General features: G+C 35.1%; 1 protein-coding gene across 3 annotated transcripts in view; it reads left to right on the top strand.

Moving 5' to 3' along the window:
- PIK3C2G (phosphatidylinositol-4-phosphate 3-kinase catalytic subunit type 2 gamma) overlaps nt 1–22694 on the top strand; it is a 403358-nt gene that overhangs the window by 61085 nt on the left and 319579 nt on the right. For all 3 annotated transcript variants that reach the window (XM_055280504.2, XM_055280503.2, XM_055280500.2), the window contains exons 7-9: nt 2510–2580; nt 6521–6584; nt 20250–20372. In XM_055280504.2, coding sequence (XP_055136479.2) covers nt 2510–2580; nt 6521–6584; nt 20250–20372 — 258 coding nt within the window. The remainder of the gene's footprint in view (nt 1–2509; nt 2581–6520; nt 6585–20249; nt 20373–22694) is intronic.

Genomic DNA, 22694 nt, shown 5'->3' with positions numbered 1-22694 from the left:
GTTCTCTCAGTTTTATTTTTTATAGTGGTGTCAAAATTCTCTGTGATTTTCAGGATTTCAGCTCTAAGTAAAACATTTATGAACAATTATAATCTTTCTAATAAAACTGTAAAATTGTCTTGATAGTATTCTTTTTCACATACTAGGAATATGACTATCATCATTATATTAAATTTATTGATACCATTGCCTCGCAGTAGATACTTTAGAGCTTTCTAATTGTGCAAAGCTCAGTTCATCTTAGATAATATTTTTATTTTAAACTTGATAATATTATACTGAAATAGTATAATTTGATCCTCATTTAAAGAGAACAAGAAAGTTGTTCTAAAAAAAAAAAAAAAAAAAAGCAGGCCAGGAGCAGTGGCTTAGGCCTCTAATCCCAGCACTTTGGGAGGCCGAGGTGGGCAGATCACCTGAGGTCAGAAGTTTGAGACCAGCCTGGCCAACATAGTGAAACCCCATCTTTACAAAAATAGCCGGACCTGGTGTTGCGTACCTATAATTCCAGCTACTCAGGATGCTGAGGCACAAGAATCGCTTGAACCTTGGTGGTGGAGGTTGCAGTGAGCCGAGATCACGCCATGGCACTCCAGCCTGAGTGACAGAGCAAGACTCTGTCTCAAAAAATAAATTAATTAATTAATAAAAAGCAGTTTGATGATCTTTAGAATTCATCCAAGGTTTCAACATTTTAAAGCTGCTACCTTGATTAGCTATGAATAAATTAATATTTTAAAATTTGTTTCCTTTTTTGTCTATCTCGAATTTGATCAAAAGTATTGCCAACATTGTAGATATTAATCATAAAACTAAGATTTTCTTATAGCTCAGGGGAACATTCACGAACATTTACAGCAATAGATTTTTGCATGAGAAAAAAAAATTTTAACTTTTTCCTTTTTCCTTAAGGCCAAGGTATGGCCTCAGCTTTTAAGGAAAAGTTAAGTGCACACTACCTTTCATGGACAATTACAGGAATTTTCCTCCAGCTTTTGTTTTTTTCAAGATCTGTTAATAATTATAACAAAAAAAAATGTTTCCAATACATGTACCTTACAAAGTTATTTTTCCTCCAGCCTATGGAGGTATTTAAATTTAAAAATTTTTCTAGCAAAAGGAACTATGACTAATACCGAAAATATTTCTGGAAATCAAATAAATTGGTTTTTAAATGAATATGATTATGCTTCATAGAAAGATGTAAATAAGTATATTCTTTATATTCTTGCTTCGGTTTTTAACTTCTGAAAGAAGACAAGTGCCATATATTACAGTTCAAATCTTACTTTTTTATTTTTACTGTTTTTCACTTTCCTATTTTCCCTCTTACTATACTTTTCATGACTACAGTTTAGCTTTATCTGTCGCAGAAAAAAATTGTCTTGTCACTATCACACTTTTTATTTTAGCTGTCCCAGTGACTTTATATGTAAATTTCTAGAAAGTAAGACTCACATCTTCGTTTCTCAGTCATTCTACAGTGTTTCTTTTTCACAGCATGTAGTCAAAATATTGTTTTATAACAGTGACCTTATTCTTTCTATCTAACTTAGCTTCCTTCTTCCTGTTCACAAAACAAACCAATATAAAAATTAATTTACCTTTGACATTGGGCCATATAAAGGTTTTCCTTCTGATGTTTTCTGTCCGAATTTCTAACAGTCAGTTTTAAAAATAGATTGTGTGTGTATTGACATACAAGATTACATACACCCTAGGCATTAAGGGACCCACTCAGATCTCAATCTTAATGCCACCGTGTGGTGAAATAGTGCAATTATGATGAGACATACTGTATTCTCTGCATACTTGCAAAGGGTTTTCATGAATGCCCTGTTGCAGGAGAACTAGTCAAGAAGTTAAGGTATGCGTGTGTGTGTGTGCGTGTGTGCGCACACACATATGGGCCTTAGGCATATTTTAAGATAAGCAGTTCGTGCTTATGTAGGAAGAAAACAAAATGCCAACTGACTCCTAACATTTATACCTACCAGTAATTGTCATTCATTAGCATAATTTAGTGCTCATGAAATGGAAAACTCTCTTACACTGACATTTTGGCGGCAAGATGTGGTGAAGCTGAAAAATGAAGGAGTTGATTATGTGTCTGCCCGCCCATCTGGCAAAATGTCAGGCTTTACACTGCCATGGCACTCATGGCCTAAATGTGAAAGCAAAATGTGCATGTATGTGGGAGAACTGGTGGCAAAAAATCTGCCTTCATACTTAGTAGGAGAATTTAATGTTTGACCTTGGTGATGCCACGATGTTCTTCAACTGTATTTCAGGTTTATTCTCAACCAAAGGTAAGCTTTCTGTTTTACTTTTGAAAAGGCTTATATAGTTAAGGAGAGTCTTGTAAGGTCTTTCAGACAAAATATAAAAGTGATGAATGAGGGTTATCAAAATAGGTGAATAAAATGACAGCAGGAAGTTACGGACCTATTTTTATCTGGTACTCATTCCTATTCACTCTATAAATATTAATATATTCTGCTGTCTACAGCATGAAGAGGACCACAGTCAGTTTTATCTGAACCAACTTCTAGAATTTATGCATATTTGGAAAGTATCCAGGTAAGACATTTTATATTTGTTCCAAGACTACTTTCTGTTTGAGTTCTCAAATGTCAAATCTCAGTATTTTTCAGTTGATTGTCAAAACTGTCCATTCACTGGACTGTGGAAGCTACTGTACTTTTAATAGGCAAATTCTGTTAATAATTATCCATTCTTCAAAGTTATTCAGACATATCTGAAGAGCTGCTAACACTTCCCAGAACATTCTAACATTCATTTAAAAAAATCTCTGCTGCTGGTTATTACATTTTCAAGGACTTGTTTTCCTTATTAATTTTGTGAATTTGGGTTTGCATATGTCACTTAAGCTCTTTGTAAAACAATTTTAATACTTCAAAGGTAACCGTCTCCTACTTAATTTGTTTCTGAAACTCCCTAAAAATAAATGGCATATCATAAATACAGGAGTGTAAATTCAAATTGGAAAACTTGATTGACAACAAATGAACATATCCTACTTCATTCTTATATCTAAATGTATGCATGTATTATATTTGGAAGAATAGACTTATTGGGTAGCTAAACTGCGAGTTTGGGTATATCTGCAATTAAGGTTGTTGTGAGCTGAACCAGTAGAAAATGTAGTGTGGGAGGTACAGGTCATAAATCTCTAAAGTAAAGGCTGATATAACATATCAGCTAAATTTACAATAGCAAAGACATGGGATCAACCCATATGCCCATCAGTGATTGACTGGATAAAGAAATGGTACATATACACCATGCAGCCATATAAAGGAATGAGATCATGTCTCTTGCGGGACAGAGATGGAGCTAGAAGCCATTATCCTCAACAAACTAACACAGAAACAGAAAACAAAACACCACACATTCTCACTTATAAGTGGGAGATGAACAATGAGAACACATGGACACAGGGAGGGGAACAACACACACTGGGGCCCATCAGAGTTGTGGGGGAGGGAGATCGTCAGGATAAATAGCTAATGCATGCAGGGCTCAATACCTAGGTGATGGGTTGATAGGTGCTGCAAACCACCATTGCACACGTTTACCTATGTAACAAACCTGCAAATCCTGCACGCGTTTCCCAGAACTTAAAATAAAATTGGTCAGGTGCAGTGGCTCATGTCTGTAATCCCAGCACTTTAGGAGGCCTAGGCAGGTGGATCATAAGGTCAGGGGTTCAAGACCAGCCTGGCCAACACAGTGAAACCAGTCTCTACTAAAAACACAAAAATTAGCCGGGCATGGTGGCATGTGCCTGTAGTCTCAGCTACTTGGGAGGCTGAGGCAGGAGAATCACTTGAATCCAGGAGGTGGAGGTTGCAGTAAGCTGAGATCACGCCACTGTACTCCAGCTTGGGCAACAGAGTGAGACCTCATCTCAAAAAAAAAAATTAATTAATTTTAAAATAATAATAAAATAAAATTGTTTAAAAAGTAAATAAAAACATGAGCTAAAATTGTTTTTAGTGACTATGTTGGGTAATGATTTTGTGAAGTTATTATATATTTACATATATTATCTCATCTAATTCTTTCTAAAACTCTGTGATAGTATGTACTATCCTGTTTCAAAACTAAAGAAACTGAAGTTCTGAGATGCTAAATAATTCACCTAAGACCATTCTGGTCATCAGTGTCAGGATTAAAATCAGGTCTGCCTGAAATTTACAAAGGACATTTTCTTTCATTAAACTATTGTGTTTTTCCATTGCCCTTCTCTGCCACCCTTCCCCCTAAAAATATCCATCTTCACTCCATAAAATCATAGAATGGCTAGGACTAGAAAGGATTTTAGACTATCTAATACAAATTTTCGTTTTATAGGTAATTACATGATTCTGCTATAGATTTCTGTTGTATAACATACAAACAAGGTCTGTAGTTTCCTTTCTCCAAAATAAATCTACCCAAGGGTGGGGGGAACAGAGAGAAAGGGAAAGAAACACACATACACCTCAAATATGGGAAGTTTTTCAAAAAGCAGGAAATCCTTGGGACACAAAGGACATTGTTGGGTTGGTGGAGGGTTGTTGCACCTTTTAAGTCACCACTACCTGGGGCACAGAGAGGCAAGCCAAGGCTGAGAAGAGAGTGAGAGAAGGAGGCTTTCATTCTGTTCTTGTCTTACCCCTGCCATTGCCTGCCCCCTAGCAGACATTTGATGGCCAGTGTGCAGTTGCAGGAGTCCAGAGGGTTAATTCAGGACAAAGCAAAAGTTCTGCTGTAGCAAGGAGTAGAGGAAACATGTCTGGGACAGCCTAGCTTCAGACTTTACTCCTCCACGCCTCCCTCCAATCCCAGGGGAGTGGATTACAGTCTGGGGTGATGCCATCTCCCAGTGCTATTTCGTCTGTGGTAAGGAAACTAAAAACACAAGTTCAAAAACTTGGCAACCATCACACAAATATTTAATCTCATAGCCATGACTAAAACCAAGTATCTAACTCTCAATCAGTGCTTATTCCACTTCCATTATGTTCTGACCCTTCGCCCCTTATTTTTCTCAAAGGGTGTCTAACACAGAGACATTCTCAGCCTTATAAAGGCCACTGCAGAACTTGGGGATTCAATGCTTCCCTGCCTGCCCTCCTCAGAACACCGTATTGGATCATCAAAAAAAATCAAGCACTGGATGGCAAGGGCTTTGATTTCAGCCCTTCTCTTTTATGACTCAACTTCTTCTTAGAAGTTGAGCAAATCACTCACCTTCACTACTTCCCCGTGTTTTTTTTTTCTGTAAAATAGATACAATATCCAAAAACAAAGTGCTGAAGTGGGTGCATTCTTGGTGGTACTAATAGTTTCAGGTTTTATATAAAAACACTGCCATTGACCAGGCGCGGTGGCTCACGCCTGTAATCCCAGCACTTTGGGAGGCCAAGGCGGGCGGATCACACAGTCAGGAGATCAAGACCATCCTGGCTAACACGGTGAAACCCCGTCTCTACTAAAAATACAAAACATTAGCCGGGCGAGGTGGCAGTCGCCTGTAGTCCCAGCTACTCGGGAGGCTGAGGCAGGAGAATGGCGTGAACTCCGGCGGAGGGGAGCCTGCAGTGAGCTGAGATCGCGCCACTGCACTCCAGCCTGGGCGACAGCGAGATTCCATCTCAAAAAAACAAAAACAAAAACAAAAACAAACAAAACAAAACAAAACAAAAACACTGCCATTGCCCAAATCTTTAGTTATTATTTTCCTCCCCTTTCATTGACTTTTACATATTCTATGCATTTTGTCTTTGAACTGACAGAGGGACTCCAACTAAAGTGATAATGTAAAAAAATGAGAATGCAGCTACTGTAAAAATAATGGTGTGTTTTTTAATGTTGCGTTTCTGAGTTCTGTGACTTGTGATTCAATTTAAGTCAGGAGTTTTCAAGACAAATAAGAAGGTAAAGTCAATAATGTTTTGGAAAATAATTTTTGAACAGCGAAGCTCAGAAGAATTTCTGCTCAAATTGCATGTCTTCCACCTAAGCATCAATAAAGCTGGAGCAGTAAGAGAAGCTTAGGAAAGAAAAATGCAGAGGTTTGGTGTCAGAGACAACCCCATCTATTATAAATATAAGCCATTAATTCCAAATGCAATTCTCTACAAGATATGCCATACTTAATATTTCTTGATGTTAATATATGCCATTATCTGCTTATGAATCCCTTTGCAACTTACGGTTTGAATTAAGAGTAGTTTTATATAATGATCAGCCTTTGAGAGGTTTGGTTAATTTATCATGAATTCTTTGGAGTTCTAACAGTTTCAAATATGTTTGTTGTCTATCAAGTTATACAAACTTTATAAGGCACCCTTCTGAGATGTTTTTAAAATTATGTCAACAATAATCCTTTTTATGCCATGCCTACGATAGTATCATGGGCAAAACAGAATTTGTGATAAATGTTTGTGCTAAAGGTAATATAAGTTTTCCCACCCAATTTTAAACAAAGTTTCTATTTTTTATTTTCCAGACAATGTCTCTTAACACTCATCAAAAAATATGACTTCCACCTGAAATACCTATTGAAAACCCAGGTATTGACTTTTGTTACTTTATCCATCAATTCAGTAAGCGTTTTTAAAGCATCTACTATTTTTCTAAAACTTTGCAAATTTTGAAGATGACAAAAATGAATAAAACAGAGGATCTACACTTGAAAGGCTTTCATTTCAACCTGGAAAAATAGACAAGTAGAAAGCCATATGCAGTAAAGTGCTACAACTGCTGAGGAAAGACTGTATGTACACAAGATGCGTAAGAAAGAATGGTCAGTTTTATCCATTTGAGCTGAATGTTGACAAATGAGTACTGTATGTGTCTCCCAGCCAGAGACGGGCATTATGAAGGAAGGTGGGGAGTAGAGATAACTTTTGGCAAAGTACCACATGAACAGAGGCACTTTGGGAAGCCAAGGTGGGCAGATCACGAGGTCAAGAGATCGAGACCATCCTGGCCAACATGGTGAAACCTCATCTCTACTAAAAATACAAAAATTAGCTGGGCATGGTAGTGGGTGCCTGTAATCCCAGCTACTTGGGAGGCTGAGGCAGGAGAATCGCTTGAACCCGGGAAGTGGAGGTTGCAGTGAGTTGAGATTGGGCCACTGTACTACAGCCTGGTGACAGAGCAAGACTCAGTCTCAAAAAAAAAAAAAAAAAAAAAAAAAAAGAGAGAGAGAGAAAAGAGTCAGGACCCAGCCTGGTGTGATTAGGAAACTATGACATTTGAAATGGCTGCAGTTAGTGTTCAAAGTTAGAGGCTGGAAAAAAATCAGATGAAAGAAGCAGACAGGGGCCAAATTATGTAGGATCTTATGGACCTTTTATGGCCAATTTTATGATTTTCTGCTTTGTCAGCTGATGACATGGAGCCATTAGGCAGAGTAGTAGAATGACTGATGGATGATTAGAAGGACATTTCATTAGCCCAAAGAGATGATGAGGGCATGGATAAACACTCTACTATAGGGATGATATGAGGGGACAGAGTCATAAGAAGTGAAAATGTGCAATTTACATGATTTGGTGAAATTCTATGTGCCTAGAATAACTCAAAATTCCGGAGTGCTGACTCCGTGGAGACATCCATTCACTATAATAGTGAAGAGAGAAGGTAGCATGGCAGAGGGAATGATGGATTCATTACAAGGCTACTGAAATCTGGTCACCTATTGGGCATTGAAATTGTGATCTCCATTAGGCAGATTATTTCTTACAGTTTCTTCTTCCAGGGAAGGTTTAGCCTTCCACAGATAAAACATCATATTATTACAGAATATTGTGAGTCAGGGAACATTTTTTAAACAAGTGACTTCTTTATTTCTGTTAAATAATTGATTCCTGATATAAATAAAAGGGTACATAACTCAGATAATAACTATTTGTAATATCAATAAACACTAAATATATCTGAAAATAATAAATTCTACTTATTGATGTGGATACTGAAATCATATGTGACTTCCGCATAAATATCTAAAGACATGGAGACTACAAATACAAGACTTACGTTTCTCCCTAAAGTGTAATCCTCTCACCCTAATTCTATTTTTTCTGCTCCAGCCTGGTCTGAGTCTGGAAGTTTAAAATGTGGAATGTGAAAAGAATCCACAATTAGCTTGTTTTAAGTCTCATAAAAGTGTTATGGTTAGTACCTCTAATCAGCCTTGTGAGAGTCATTCTTTCTCATGTAGAATGTGAAACTTACCAGGTTACCAGGATATATTAAGACTTAATTCCTAGAGTATTTTTGTCTCTTTACTATGTGTAGAAATACTTTTGAGGTTATGGTAACCTACTTATGAATGAATTATAGTTATCTAAATGTCTCAGCACTGCTCACATATCATAGACATCTTTTTTCACACACAAATTATTGATAATTTATAACAGTTCTTAATTTCCAAATTCAGAAGTTTGATCTTATTACTTATGTATGAAGCCTCCTATATTTCTAGTTTGAAAGAAATGATTGACTATTGTAAATTTTTCTAATATGACTTAAAAGTTGGCAAAATACCAAATAAATACTGTCTTTCTATTATCACTGGCAAATAGCAATCATCACTCACAGCTAAATTATTTTATAAATAGGTCACAGTGTATGTGATTTTCCAGATGAACTCAATCCAATACAATGAGTTCTTTAAATGATATTTTTGCCTATGAAGCATTAATAGTAAATATCTTAGAAATGACGACAGACTATGATATTATCAGTTCACAATTTTGTGCTTTCTATTCATTTGACAAATACATTAAGTAGCATTTCATCATGTCCAAAACAGTGTCAATTGGAAAAATAATGTTTTTTTCTTATCTCCCAAACTTGGATTATTACACATGATTTGAAAAAATAACAAGCATGCAGCTGAATAAGTCAGACATGAATATTATTGAATAATACGAATATTTTAAAGTATCAAATATTTTCTTTCTTGACAATTATTATTTCAACATATTTTAGATGATAACCATTTTAGGCCAGGCATTCTGGCTATTATGTCAAATGGCTAGTTTTGTATGTAATTTACAAAGAGCTTTTTCACTGGACATTTTTTCCTCTCTTCTATTCCATTAAAACCCTGAACTATAGAGAATATTTTTGAATTCATTCTATGTTTTTTTAATTTCATAGAAATTGAATAATATGAATTCAATAGGAATTTCAGAAAAATTAAGAATAGAAAAAAGAGAATCCTCCCCCACCAAGATATTACTGAATGCTTACTTCATGCAAATTATGAAACTATTTACTCACTGAAACCAAGAGAAATGGGAGTTCAAACCATACTCTGAAGTTGCCGATGATCTAGTTGGAGAGACAGCATATCCACATAAATAATATACACAATGGTGTCTATACAGAGCAAAGCAGTATAAAACCAAATCGTTGCCTTGGAGAAAGAATCAACTTCTGATTTAAAACCACTTCTTGCTAGTAGTCTCTAATATGTTGTCGCCAAAATTCTTTATTAAAATGCCAGTCAGGATCATGGTAGGAGATCCCTACCATGAATGACAAATTTACACTAGAATCTAGTAATTGTTGAATTTATTGTAAATTAGATGAACCAGGGTTGAGGAAAAATCAATTCATGCTTCAAAATATGGTTTAGCTTCATGAAACATCTATCTGGTCAGAAAATAACTGAGAACCCCTAAGTCCTTCTACCATCTAGCCCATGACTCAGAGGCTATACCAAGTAGATAACCAGGAGAATATGACATCTCTAGTGTTCAGGTTTAAGTAACTCAGTGGGGAGGGCAAAATAATACTTATTTAACACTTGCTCAAGACCAAAATCTAACTGTATTCATCTAGAGAGAGAAAGAAAATTCCATATATGAGTAGAAAGAAAGAGGACACATAGGGATTTTATATTTAGCTTCTTTTAAACTGAAGCTCTCTTGGTTACAAGCAAATCTATTGTTAGATTTTCAGAAGTTCCAATTTCAAACATAATGTAAGCCTAATGGTAGTCTAAGACAAAATTTAGGAGCAGAGATTCCAAAGTCAGATAAATGTAGAAGTCAACCCTCCACCACTACGGAAGTTTTGTATTCAGCCTTCCTCAGATTTATACGATTCATCACTAGAGTGAGGATAATAAATATAATGATATTTTAAATAATTAATGAAACAATGGATATAATGGGCTTAGTATAATATAGTGATGGAAGATAAAACGTTTTTAAGAAAAGATAAGTAACCGTGTTACTTTATTGCTATTACTGCTACCGTTTCTATCACTATTATTCAAGTTGAGGACTGTATAGGATCCAGAAGAAAATTTTCACAAAATTGATTTGCATTCAGAATAGAACATAAGAAAAGGTGGGAAATGAGCAAAAAAAGTGTAAGAAAATTGGATAAAATTAAGAGGTAACAAGGAGCAGTTGCAAGGTTGCAAAAGAAGTCAAGGAAATAAAGGCAATAAAGTCAGAGCACAGGAAAATGAAGCACAATTGCAGAATTGAAACTCACCTTAGAAGAAATACAGGGCAGATTGTACTAAAAGTCAAAGCTATCATTATAGAACACTCTCAGACTTGAAGAAGTATAAAAAAATTAAAAGTAGATTATCAAAATAGAAGACAATCACTAGCCAACATAATTTGTGCTGCTAATGAGATGGAGAAAACTAGGAGGTTTTGTGTGAAGGAATAACATGATCTGACATTGTACTGGTGATTTATGTACTAAATTATATAACACATGAAGAACACACAAGTAAAGAATAATAATAGAAAAGCCACTCTTATTAATAAATTAAGGAACAAAATACTTTTGGTATCACACACCTGTTTGCCACTTCATGTCTCCTCTCCTCTATGTAAAAGGTCCTATTTGATGAAAAGGATTTTGTAGCTTTTCTTTATCATTTCATCACCAAAGTTTGCATCTACTAGCAATATAAGGTGTTGATTTTCTTTCTAAGGTCTCCATGAATGGAATCAAACTATATGCGCTTTTTGAGCCCTGTATCTTTCACTCAGTGTTATTTGTGAGATTTATCCACCTTTTCCCATGTGGTTGTTATTAGTTCATTTTCATTGTTGTGTAATAATTCCATTAAAAGACTGGACTTCAATTTATTTATCTATCTCACTTGTTGGTGTATATTTGAAATAATATCATGAGGTTTTCTAGAGCACATAGCTAGGGACATAGATTTACAAGGCAATACCAAACACTTTTCTAATGTTTTACCCATTTCACAATATATGAGAGTTCCTATTGCTGCATTTTCCCACCAACCTATAGTACAGTCCAAATTATAAATGTTTTCCAACATTAGGTATATGTAATGCTATATTTGTATCAACTTTGATTTTTCTGACTCACAAATTCATACTAAACTCATAAATTCGTGAGTCTTTACCTTTTTTAAAAATGTAGTATTCAACTGCCCTCTTTTATAATTTACCTGTTCAAACTATTGCTGATATTTCCACATTTCTGTAGATTTTTCAAATGGATTTATGGGAGTTCTTTATATATTCACCCTTCCTTCAGTTATGTGTATTGTAAATGTCTTCTGCCATTTAGGGGTTTTTCACTTTAATTATAATGTCTTATTTATTAAGTAGCTTTTCTTAAAGTTTAATTTATATAAAATAAAATGCACCCATGTTAAGTGGGTAGTTTGACTAGTTTTCAAAATGTATATAATTAGGTAACAACAACTGGAATGAAGATACAAGATATTTCCATTACAAAAGAAAATGCCCAACTGCCTCTTTACAGTAAATCTCTCTCATCCCAGATTTCATACACCAAACATTTATTTGCTCTCAGTTTGGTTTTCTTTTGCCTTTACTTGACTTTTATATAAATGGAATCTCATATACTATGTAAGAGTTCTTGTGGTTCTACATCCTCACCAACACCTGTTATTGTCAGTGTTTTAATTTTAACCATTCTAGTGACTATATGGCAATATTTCCTTCAGTTTTTAATTTGTATTTCCTCAATGGCTGATGATGCCGAATTACTTTTCATGGAATTACTGCTCATTTATATATTTTCTGCTGTCAGGTGCCTGTTCAAATCTTTTGTCTATTTTTAAAGTTGAACTATATATCCTCTTGTTATCAAATTCTGAGGGTTCAGAACCTTACCTGGATATCAATTAGGGGCCAGGGACAAGGAGCAGTGAACTCCCTCCTGCACACGACTAACTGCAATTGTAATCATTCTAATATGTTCCAGAAGGAAGTTCATTGTGAGGTGTAGGACATATGTATTGAAAACTTTGTCTCCCTGTCTGTGACTGGTTGTTGGTTTGTTCGCTTGCTTGTTTATTTCATTTACGTGCCATTCAAAAAGCAGAAGCTTTTAATCTTTGTGAAGTCCAGGTTTATTTTTACTTTACAGTTTATGCTTTCTTATCATATTTAATAAAGATTTGCCTACAGAAGTTTGCATACTATATTTTTCAATACTATTTTTAATTTTAGCTGTTCTTTAGTTCTATGATCCATTTCAAGTTATAGTTGTAGTTCTAGACTCCCTGTTCTGTTTCATAAATCTGTGTCTATCCTAATGTCAGTCAACATTACCTTAATTACCATATGTTCATGGAAAGTCATGGTATCAGGCAATGTAAGTTCTCCAAAATCATTCCTGTTTAAAGAAATATTTGGCTATTCTAAGTACTTTGCTACAATTGCACTGAATATATAGATTGATGTAAGGAAACTTGGTATTTAAAAAAATTATATTTTCTAATCCATGAGAGATCAATTTAATCTGATCTATTTCTTCATCTACATAGGTTTCTTAAATCACTCAGCAATGCTTTATAATTTAGCATAGAGATTATGCATAGTTTATTAAAGTTATTAGTTCATGTTTTTGTCTAATATTTTAAATAATATTTTTATATTATTTTCCAGTTGTTTGTTACTAATATGTGGGAGTAGAACTCACTTTCATATACTGACCTTATATACTGTGTCTTCTTGAAATCACTTTTTATATCTAAGAGTTATTTTTTGGATTCCTTAGGATTTCTAAATATACAATCATGTCATCCGTGAAATAATTTTATGTTTTCCTCTTTAGTCTATAGCCCTCTTATTTTTTCACTTGCCTTATTATTTAACACTTACTGAGTCTCCAATAGGATTTTACAAGTAGTCATAAGAACAGAATCCCCACCTTGCTATTTCGAGGGAGAACTTTACAGTCTTTTATCATTAAGTGTAAAGTTATTTGGAGGTTATGTTGTAATATAAAAAGTTAGTTATATTTTACTGGGTTGAAAAAGCTTCCTTCTATAGTTTACTAAGAGCTTATTTCTTGAATGGATTATGAGTTTTGTCAAATGCTTTTTGTGCATATGTACAAACGCACGTATGGTTTTTCTCTTTTATTCTTTTCAAATTTTAAAAATCTTTGTATTACTGGTATAATTACACTTACTAAGAATTTATAATCTGTTTCATATATTTCTAACTTCAATTAACTAATATTTTGTTTAGGATATCTGCATCTATATTTATGAGGGACATCAATTTGTGTTTTTATTTTCTTATAATATTGTTAGATTTTGGTATAAGAGTAATGCTGGAATCATAAAATATTAGAGAAGCTATTATTATCCGAGCTTACAGTGGAGCCTGTGGTACCATGACATTTCCCTCCATGTAGGATCCTGCTTCATCCTCAGCTTTTGACAGCTCCTGCTTGTCTGTGCCAAAGAGAAGGTCTCTCTAAACACTACTGTCGCTCTCCCAGTGGTACTCCACCCTTGCTTATTTATTACTCAATGCTAGACCTATTTTGGCAGTGGGGACAAGAGGAGTTCTGTGTTGTAATGAACCAATCACAGCCTTAGGCAGACTCTGTGTACTTGAGTCTCAGGACTAGGACTCTTGGAGCATTCCTGCGCCTCCTCCACATGGCAGCCAAACTCTGCCTTATATCTGCGTCGTTCGCAGTGAACGAGAGTTTATTGCTCCTTGTCCCTGACCTCTAATTGGTATCCAGGTAAGATCTTGGACCCAAGACAACTTTCCTGGCCTTTCCCCAGAAGCAAAGGCCTTTTGCTTCTATCCTTCCTTCAACAGCAAAGGAGCTTCTCATCTATGTCCTACTTCTCCCCCAGAGACAAGACTGTTTTGCTTTTTACTTCTCCAGAAGCAAGGGGTTTTTGCCTGGGCTCAGGGAAACACACAGTTTGCTGCTCTTCCCCCTGCAGCTTAGAGTTTTGCTTTTTATGCAAAAAGGATCCACAGAAGTGAACAGAGCCCCATCACTGTCTCCCAGAAACAGCTGATTACCTACACACCTGCACCACAGAATATGACTTCAGTTTCCTGCACAGCCTTCAGTATTTTCCCCGAAAAACTGGTAGGTGTCCATGGAAAAAAGCTTGCAGGAGATTGTAAACTCCCCTTGTGTCTTGGGCTTCCTGATATTCCAAACTGACAGGCTAGCTCACACCTGGCCTTTAAAAAATCTGTTAAATTTTAGCTAATTTATTCTTACTCATAGATATGGTGACCACCTCTTTCTCCTGCGCTCTGCCAAAGTTTGAACATTTTGTGTGCCCCATCTCTCTTTGGAGCAGTTTTCACTGTATAGTTTGGTTTACTTGGTCACTTTGTGACCTTAGATCTCAGCAGGGTTCAGCAAAAGTTATAATTTTGTATATTATCTGGATTTTTCATTGTTGCAGAGAGATCAATATTCTGTATTTTCATTTGTTTGTTTATTAAACTTTAAGTTCTGGGATACATGTGCAGAATGTGCAGGTTTGTTACATAGGTATACATGTGCCATGGTGGTTTGCTGCATCCTTTAACCTGTCATCTACATTAGGTACTTCTCCTAATGCTATCTCTCTCCTTGCTCCCCAGCCCCTGACAGGCCCCAGTGTGTGATGTTCCCCTCCCTGTGTCCATGTGTTCCCATTGTTCAACTCCCACTTATGAGTGAGAACATGTGGTATTAGGTTTTCTGTTCCTGTGTTAGTTTGCTAACTAAGAATGATGGTTTCCAGCTTCACCCATGTCCCTGCAAAGGACATGAACTCATCCTTTTTTATATTTTAAGCCAACCTGCATTTCAAAGCTGTTTTTAATCTTCAAGGAAAAAATAATTCATACTGGCACTAACTACTGAACCTGGAATGAAAAGCATTCTAAATTTTCAATTTGTCTCCAAACTCATTAATTGAATTTGATAATTTTCACTATGTCTAATATAAATAGAAACTCATTAAAGTTTATATAAAATCTGGAAAATGGTAAGCTGTTACATGGCTGTTTAAATGCATACTGCTTTGGTCTCCATCACAGCTAAATGAGAGAGGAGAATAATCAACCACTTATGCCGTTTTGTTTGGTTTTCCAGAAAGATGCAGGGGAGACAAGGTTGTTACCCATCTTTTCAAATGTTCAAAACATTTTTCAAGTATGATTAATTAATTCTAAAGTATTAGCATATGGTTCCTTCAAAGTCCAGGATACATCCAATATTTCCAAAGATAAGTTTGGAATATTCTACATAAAATAACATCACAGTGCTGTTTTCAGTTTTCATTAATTCAAAGAAATTAGAAAGAATTTAGAAGCAGTTTAGTCTAAACTCCTATGCAATGCAAAAATCTTCTCTAAATATCCCTAATTGCTCATATACCTGAATCTGGAGCACCTTTCTACTCAAAAGGCAGCCTACGCAGTTTTCGGACAAATAACTTTAAGAAAAAATTTTTTTATATTGAGTCAAAAGAACTTCTCTAGGTGTGCAACCATTTGTTCTCATTTATCATTTTAGAGCTACTTACAATAAATCTAATCCTCTTTTTACCTGAAAGACCATAAAATACTTGAAATGGTTGTTTTTTTTTTTTTTTTTTTTGAGATGTAGTCTCGCTCTTTTGCCCAGGCCAGACTGCAGTGGTGCTATCTTGGCTCACTGCAAGCTCCGCCTCCCGGGTTCATGCCATTCTCCTGCCTCAGCCTCCTGAGTAGCTGGGATTACAGGCACCCACCACCACACCCGGCTAATTTTTTGTATGTTTTTAGCACAGACGGGGTTTCACTGTGTTAGCCAGGATGGTCTCGATCTCCTGACCTTGTGATCCGCCCGCCTCGGCCTCCCAAAGTGCTGGGATTACAGGCATGAGCCACTGCGCCCGGCCGAAATGGTTTTAATGTTTTATTTTTCTTCTTTTTTGCCAAGCTAAAATTTTGTAATACCATCAACTACCTTCACGTTGATGTCTATTAAGCTGTAGTCTTCTGGCTTATGTCTCTACACTGTGTGCTCCATCTGTGACCCAAACTTTCTCCTTCATCATTAAAATATTAAATGTTCTGAAATGTTATGCACCCAGTGTTCAACTTTTTTTTCTCTATCTACATTCTCTCTCGGGACAATCATATTCAAATTTTAGTCTATGTATAACCTCCATGAAAATGTTGCCCAAGTCTACCTTTGTTATTTCTTGAAAGAGGGTAATCACCCTACTGCATTTTGTGTCTGTAGGGGATCTCATATTGCGAATCAGCCATCACAGGTTTTGTAAATTTTAAACTGATATTCCCCTTGTACTCTAGTGTATGAGTGCATGTGTGTGTGCACGCATCTGTATATGTATGTGTATCTGGGGAGAAACTCTCTAGGTCAGTACAGAAAAGTGTTTTTATACAACGATTGTGCATTTACTTCTGCCTGGGTCCAAAAAAGTCACAATAGCCTAGTGTAATTTTTAACATAAATTCCTATTATAAGTAGTATAAATTAATACTCCAGAGACACACAGAGCACAGACTAGGGTTCAGTTTCTCAGATAATCATTTTTCTTACTCGAGGGCTGAGTAGAGAGAGGCTTCATCAAAAGTGTTTCTGATCAGTAGGCATAGTTTTTCTTCTCCCACTTTTTACAGGTGGCTGCTATCCAATGTCTACGGACTATTCGAGGATCTTAGCTCCAGTTCTGCCCCTTCCCCCTACCTTCACCAAGTGATTTAGTCCTAAGATTTCAGCACTTGTCGCACTGTTAGCAATAAACACCAATCCTACAGCTGAGGGTCTACATCTAGTCTGGTATTTCCTCCAGGCCATTACAGCATCACTGTTGGAGCTACTGCTCAGGCTTGAAGTTCCCTCTAAATGTCTGCAACCCTGAGATTTATCTTGCCTTTCTTAGAGTTTGTTTAATGTTTTATATGAACATGTGGGGAGTGTGTGTGTGTGTGTGTGTGTGTGGTGTAGTGTGTCTGTATTTTCTCAGTCCAACAGTTGCTAGAGATAGAACTCCGTTGCATTTCCTCTGGGAAGCTCAAAGTCTATGTATCAAAAAATACTCACGTCATGATTCTACCAGAAATATTTGTCTGTGTTTCTGCCATAATGAATAGCACCCCATATTCTTAGTTTCCAAACTTTGGAAATGAAACTTTGGAATCATCTTAAATCCAGACTTTCTGTTGGTTCTCATATCCAATTAATCACCAACTCAATTTTACAATTGCAATCTTTTACTTCACATATTCTGGCAATCTCAGTTATGCATGAATATAATGATTATCTTCAGAATGTGAAGATTAAATGAGATAAGTAGATCACATAGGAAGTACTGCAAGACTGGAGTAATAGATTGAATAAATCGGCTACAAGCTACCTAGTGACCCGAGTCAACCCAGTATTAGTATTTCAATTAGTGATGTTTATGAATTTTCACAAACTCATGTATCGCACATATTTACTTAGAACAGATGAATGGAAAAAAACATAGAACATAATATGACTTTTCAGTTTTTTATGATTTTCTAATTTTTATTCTATTAGTTATCTCTGCATATACAGTGTTTCATTTCTCTTATAAACTGAAAGATTGGTGTGAATGAATACAATTAATTAAACATTAAAATTTAGCCCTCATTATCTGCCAGGCACCATATTTCATATTTTATCTAATTTAATCTTTACAGAAACTTAATTATTGTTCTCACTTCACAGAAGAGGGAGCCTAGGGACATGAAAGTTAAATACTCTGATGATGGCCACAGGTAGAAAGGGGCAGAACCAGGGTGTAAACAAACAGATCTTGACTCAAGAGCTGACAATATTGTCTATAATGCTATTCTGAATGAATACTGTATTAACAGTATATTAATAGTGAGGTTGTTGTCTTTTGGTAATTTCCAATTTGTTAAGTATTTTCCCAAATCTAGTACCCAAACTAAACTCCAGTTTGGATAATATACATTGAAAACATGGTGGAACTAACTTTCTAGTTATAGAGAGCATGTGTCTTTTGATTCAATTTAATAGTGAACTGGATCTGGTAGCCACATCACGATATTGACTTACATTGAGTTCTCATATAAGTGAAATAAATGATTTTTTTTCCATTTGGATGACTCATAAATTTTTCTTCCCCATGTTATTATTGAGCAGATGTATTTTTTTAATCCATGAAAGACTTAAAATAGATCTCAACTAAGTTGCATCTTTTTATTTCAGCTCATTAATAAAATTTGTGGACAATTTTTGGAATCCTCATTTTGTCTTTTATAGTATTAGTTATTCTTCAGGTTTTTGTCATTGGTTTTTGGATTTGTAAAATTACATATCAGAGATACTGGCAACAAATTTAAAAAGTACATATTATTTTTCCACAAAAGAAGCAAAGTATTATCCCATTATATAAAACTTGTATTGTGTCTTTGTATTGACACTTTGTTAAGAAAATGCCCTAGAATAAGGAGAATTAAAATCTTTTTATGCTGTGAACACATATCTTTGTGTGAAAATAAAAGGAAAAACTCTGTTCCATCTCATCTTCAAATAAACTGTTGTAATTCTCCATTGAAATGACAGTGGTGCTGGTGACAAAACCAATGTTTTTTGAAAAACCACAATTGTTAATGATAAAGACAAAGAATATAAAAACATTGTAGAGTGAAACATGATTCACACAGAATCAATGAAAAGAGAGATTTTTCACTATAGTTAATGGCAAAACATGGAAAAGAGTAAGGTCAAAACAGAGAAGATTTCTTTAAAATAAATGCATATTTAAGAATATGTGCAAATCTGAGATATAGAATGGCTAATGAAAAGTTCTTAGAATGGTGACCATAAAATCTCTATCTATCTTAAGGCCAGCCTGCATTGTTGATTTTAAGAATTTGTCACTGCTGTAGGTATATCGGGCCATTTTTGTGTTGGTATAAAGAAATACCTGAGTCTGAGTAATTTATAAAGAAAAGAGGTTGAATTGGCTCACGGTTCTGCAGACAATACAAGAAGTGTGGTGCCAGCATCCGCTTCTGGTGAGGGCCTCAAGAAGCTTGCAATCATAGCAGAAGGTGAAGGGGAATCAGGTGTCTCACATGGCGAGAGCTGGAGCAGAGGGAGGCAGGATGTGCTGCACAATTTTAAACAACCAGATTTTGTGAGAACTCACTCACTATTATTGCAAGGACAGTACCAAGCCATTCAAGAGGGATCCGCCCCCGTGACCCAACACCTCCCACCAGGCCTCAGTTCCAACATTGGGGCTTATATTTCAATATGAGATTTGGAGAGGACAAACAACCAAACTATATCAATAGACTATATTTCTCATCAGCGATTTTTTTGAAAAATCAGTCACTTCAAGGATAGTTCAATCAGATGATTATCAAACACCTTAACACCACAACTGGCTGTCCAGAGTTTGTTCCGAACCCTGTGAATCTGATTTTCTAGTAAGTTTGCTCTTTGCCCAACTATACACTGATTCCAAACAATAGGTGTATTTTGAAACTCTGTTGGGGTCAGCCATCATAACTTTGTTTTCAGTGTTTTGTGGAAACCACAGACTTTGTCTAAGGCTGAGTTTCCCTGCTTTCCCCACACTTCTTCCTCCCTCTCTTTCTCTCTTTTCCTCTCCCTCTTCCTTACCACTTCCTCTCCTTTTAGCTCTCTCTCTCATTTTGTTTCAAGTAATGTTAAATTAGAGTTAAGTTAGTAAGTTAGTGTTAAGTCAGTTCTAATTCTGAACATTTGCGCAATGAAAATTAAAGCCCCAGTCACAGGATAACCAGAGTCTTGAGAACTTTCTTTTTATGTGAAAGCAAACAAGCATATTTTATTCCACTTGCTCCTCATGGAAAAAGAAGAAGTTTGAGGATAAGTTAATGTCCCCTCATTTATTTCAATAGATTGTAAGATGTGAATCTTGTTATCTACAGGAAAACATGGATAATATTATTGAAGAAGTTAAAAAAATATGCAGTGTTCTAGGGTGTGTGGAAACCAAACAAATTACAGATGCAGTAAATGAACTAAGTCTAATTCTTCAGAGAAAAGCAGAGGTAAGTATATTCATTTATTACACAGTAGTTTTAAACCTGAGTTCAATACTTAATTAAGGAGAGTGAAAGACTTTTTACTAACAATTATATTTCTATGTGTAGTTTGTGTGTGATTTTGTGTGTATCTGTGTGTGTGTGTGTGTGTGTGTGCATGCAGCCAAACAGTATATTTCTATTGTTTGGGGGTATTGGCAGCTTGAGTCTATTATGCCAAATAGATTTGTTTAAACTATAAGGACATTGATTACACCTTTGAATTTTGTAACCACCTTATAACTTCAGGTGATACTGAAATCAATCCTACAATCCTACCTAAATGAACGTAATTATATAATATTCACATGTAAGTGTTTGTATAGCTTGTTAATGGTTCTCACGTATACGAGTGTATACAGGCATAAGTGTCATGTTTGTATGGATAAGCATATTTATAAAAAAGAAAAAATCCATTTTTGTGATATCTTTTGCAAATTTTGCAGTGCATACTTCTTCCATGATTTCTGTGTGACTTTCTACAGATCCCACATCATGGTTTGGTGGGCTTAAAAAATGGGCATTATGTGATTTTCTTTTGAATTATCGGAAGTCTGATGTAGACCTGTAAGTGATTATTTTCCAAGAAAAATATTAGGACATCTGGTTACAATAAATTCATTTATCTTATTATTAGTTTAGCAGATGATAAAGCAGAAAGATACGATGATAATAATAACTAGTATTTGCTAGTCTATTGTAATGTATAAAATAGTTTGACATATGCATTACCTCATTGAATTTAATTTTTATTTTATCTCAATTTATGCTCACAGCAATGTCATAAAGTTGGTATTTTAATGTTCATTTCACTATTAAAACTCAACGCTTACAGTGTGTGTGTACACAGAATTAGTAAGTGGCAAAATACAGATTTGAACCTGGGCCTCTATACACATTACAGTGTATGTGAAACTTTCTAAGACAGAGTGAATACATACATTCTCTATCTGCATGGTAGAGAACTAGAGAGATTCTATTACTTTTGAATATGCCAGTCTTGAAATTTTCAAAAGATTGATTTACAATGTAGATAATCATATTACCACATAGAAATAATCATGCTTACTGCTTATTGTTTCAAATAGATAAGTGGGTATGAAAATTCAGTAGTTTCTTAATGTTGAGCTTTCTAGATCTTATTTAATCCAAAGTTTTGTGTGATTAGACAGTAAAAAATTGAATATAGAAATTTAAATACGTTCTTTACATGAACAATGACAATGACGATTTTGATGAGTCATAGAGGTATACCACAAAAATATTTTAAAGATAAACATTGCTGAAAAGCTAAAATGCAAAGCATTAATCAAAATTTAAATAATGTAATCAATAAATCCAGCAATTCAATATCGAAGACAGATTTGTGTTTATTTCCCTAAATTTTTCTTAACAAGGAAACACTTTATCTTTTACTTTCCAATTATAGAAGGAAAGGGAATAACTATGTAGTCTCCAAAACTGTTTTTGTATGTAGCTATTAAGACCTAGGGCCTTTACAAATAACAACAAAGTAAAACAATCTGATTTGATCACATATAATATAATCATATTTTTCTATTCTGCGTCAGAGTGAAAAAAGTATACTACAGCAGGGGTGTTCAATCTTTTGGCTTCCCTGGGCCACGCTGGAAGAATTGTCTTGGGCCACACATAAAATACACTAATGCTAACAATAGCTGATAGGCTAAAAAAAAAAAAAAAATCTCATAATGTTTTAAGGAAGTTTACATATTTGTGATATTTGTGTTGGGCCACATTCAATGTCATCCTGGGTTGCATGTGGCCCACAGGCCGCAGGTTGGACAAGCTTGTATTAGAGTCTTAAAAAGCATTTCACCAGTATGTTTTGAAAATAACTATTTTGATGAGCTTATAAACTTGGGAATTATATGATGCTGAAAAAGGGCTTTCTAATTGGTGATGTTAAGTCAGTATAACAAGGTAGTGAGAATTAACTTTGAACAAGCAGTTATTTCTCTTAAATTGTCACATTTTAGAAACATTACAAGCTCCAAGAGCTGATAAAATACATGAGATAAGATAATGCAAATATGAATTGGATTTAAGATCTACCAGTTTCTATCTAAATATCCTGTGGAAAACTAATTAACTTTTTGGAGTTTTAATTTTCCTCATGTTTAAAACAGAAAAATAAAAGAATTTCCAGAGTTCTTGTGAGTATGGGAAATAATGTTAATAAAGGGCCCGGAGGACCGTGTAGCTTAAATGAGATCATTGTTGTTAATGGAGGTATTAAGGATGGTGCTGGTGCTAGTTCTGGAGAAT

The sequence above is a fragment of the Symphalangus syndactylus genome, chromosome 5 (genome assembly GCF_028878055.3).
Source record: "Symphalangus syndactylus isolate Jambi chromosome 5, NHGRI_mSymSyn1-v2.1_pri, whole genome shotgun sequence".
In the NCBI taxonomy this organism is placed as follows: Eukaryota; Metazoa; Chordata; class Mammalia; order Primates; family Hylobatidae; genus Symphalangus; species Symphalangus syndactylus.
This window is presented reverse-complemented; position numbering and strand designations above follow the sequence as displayed.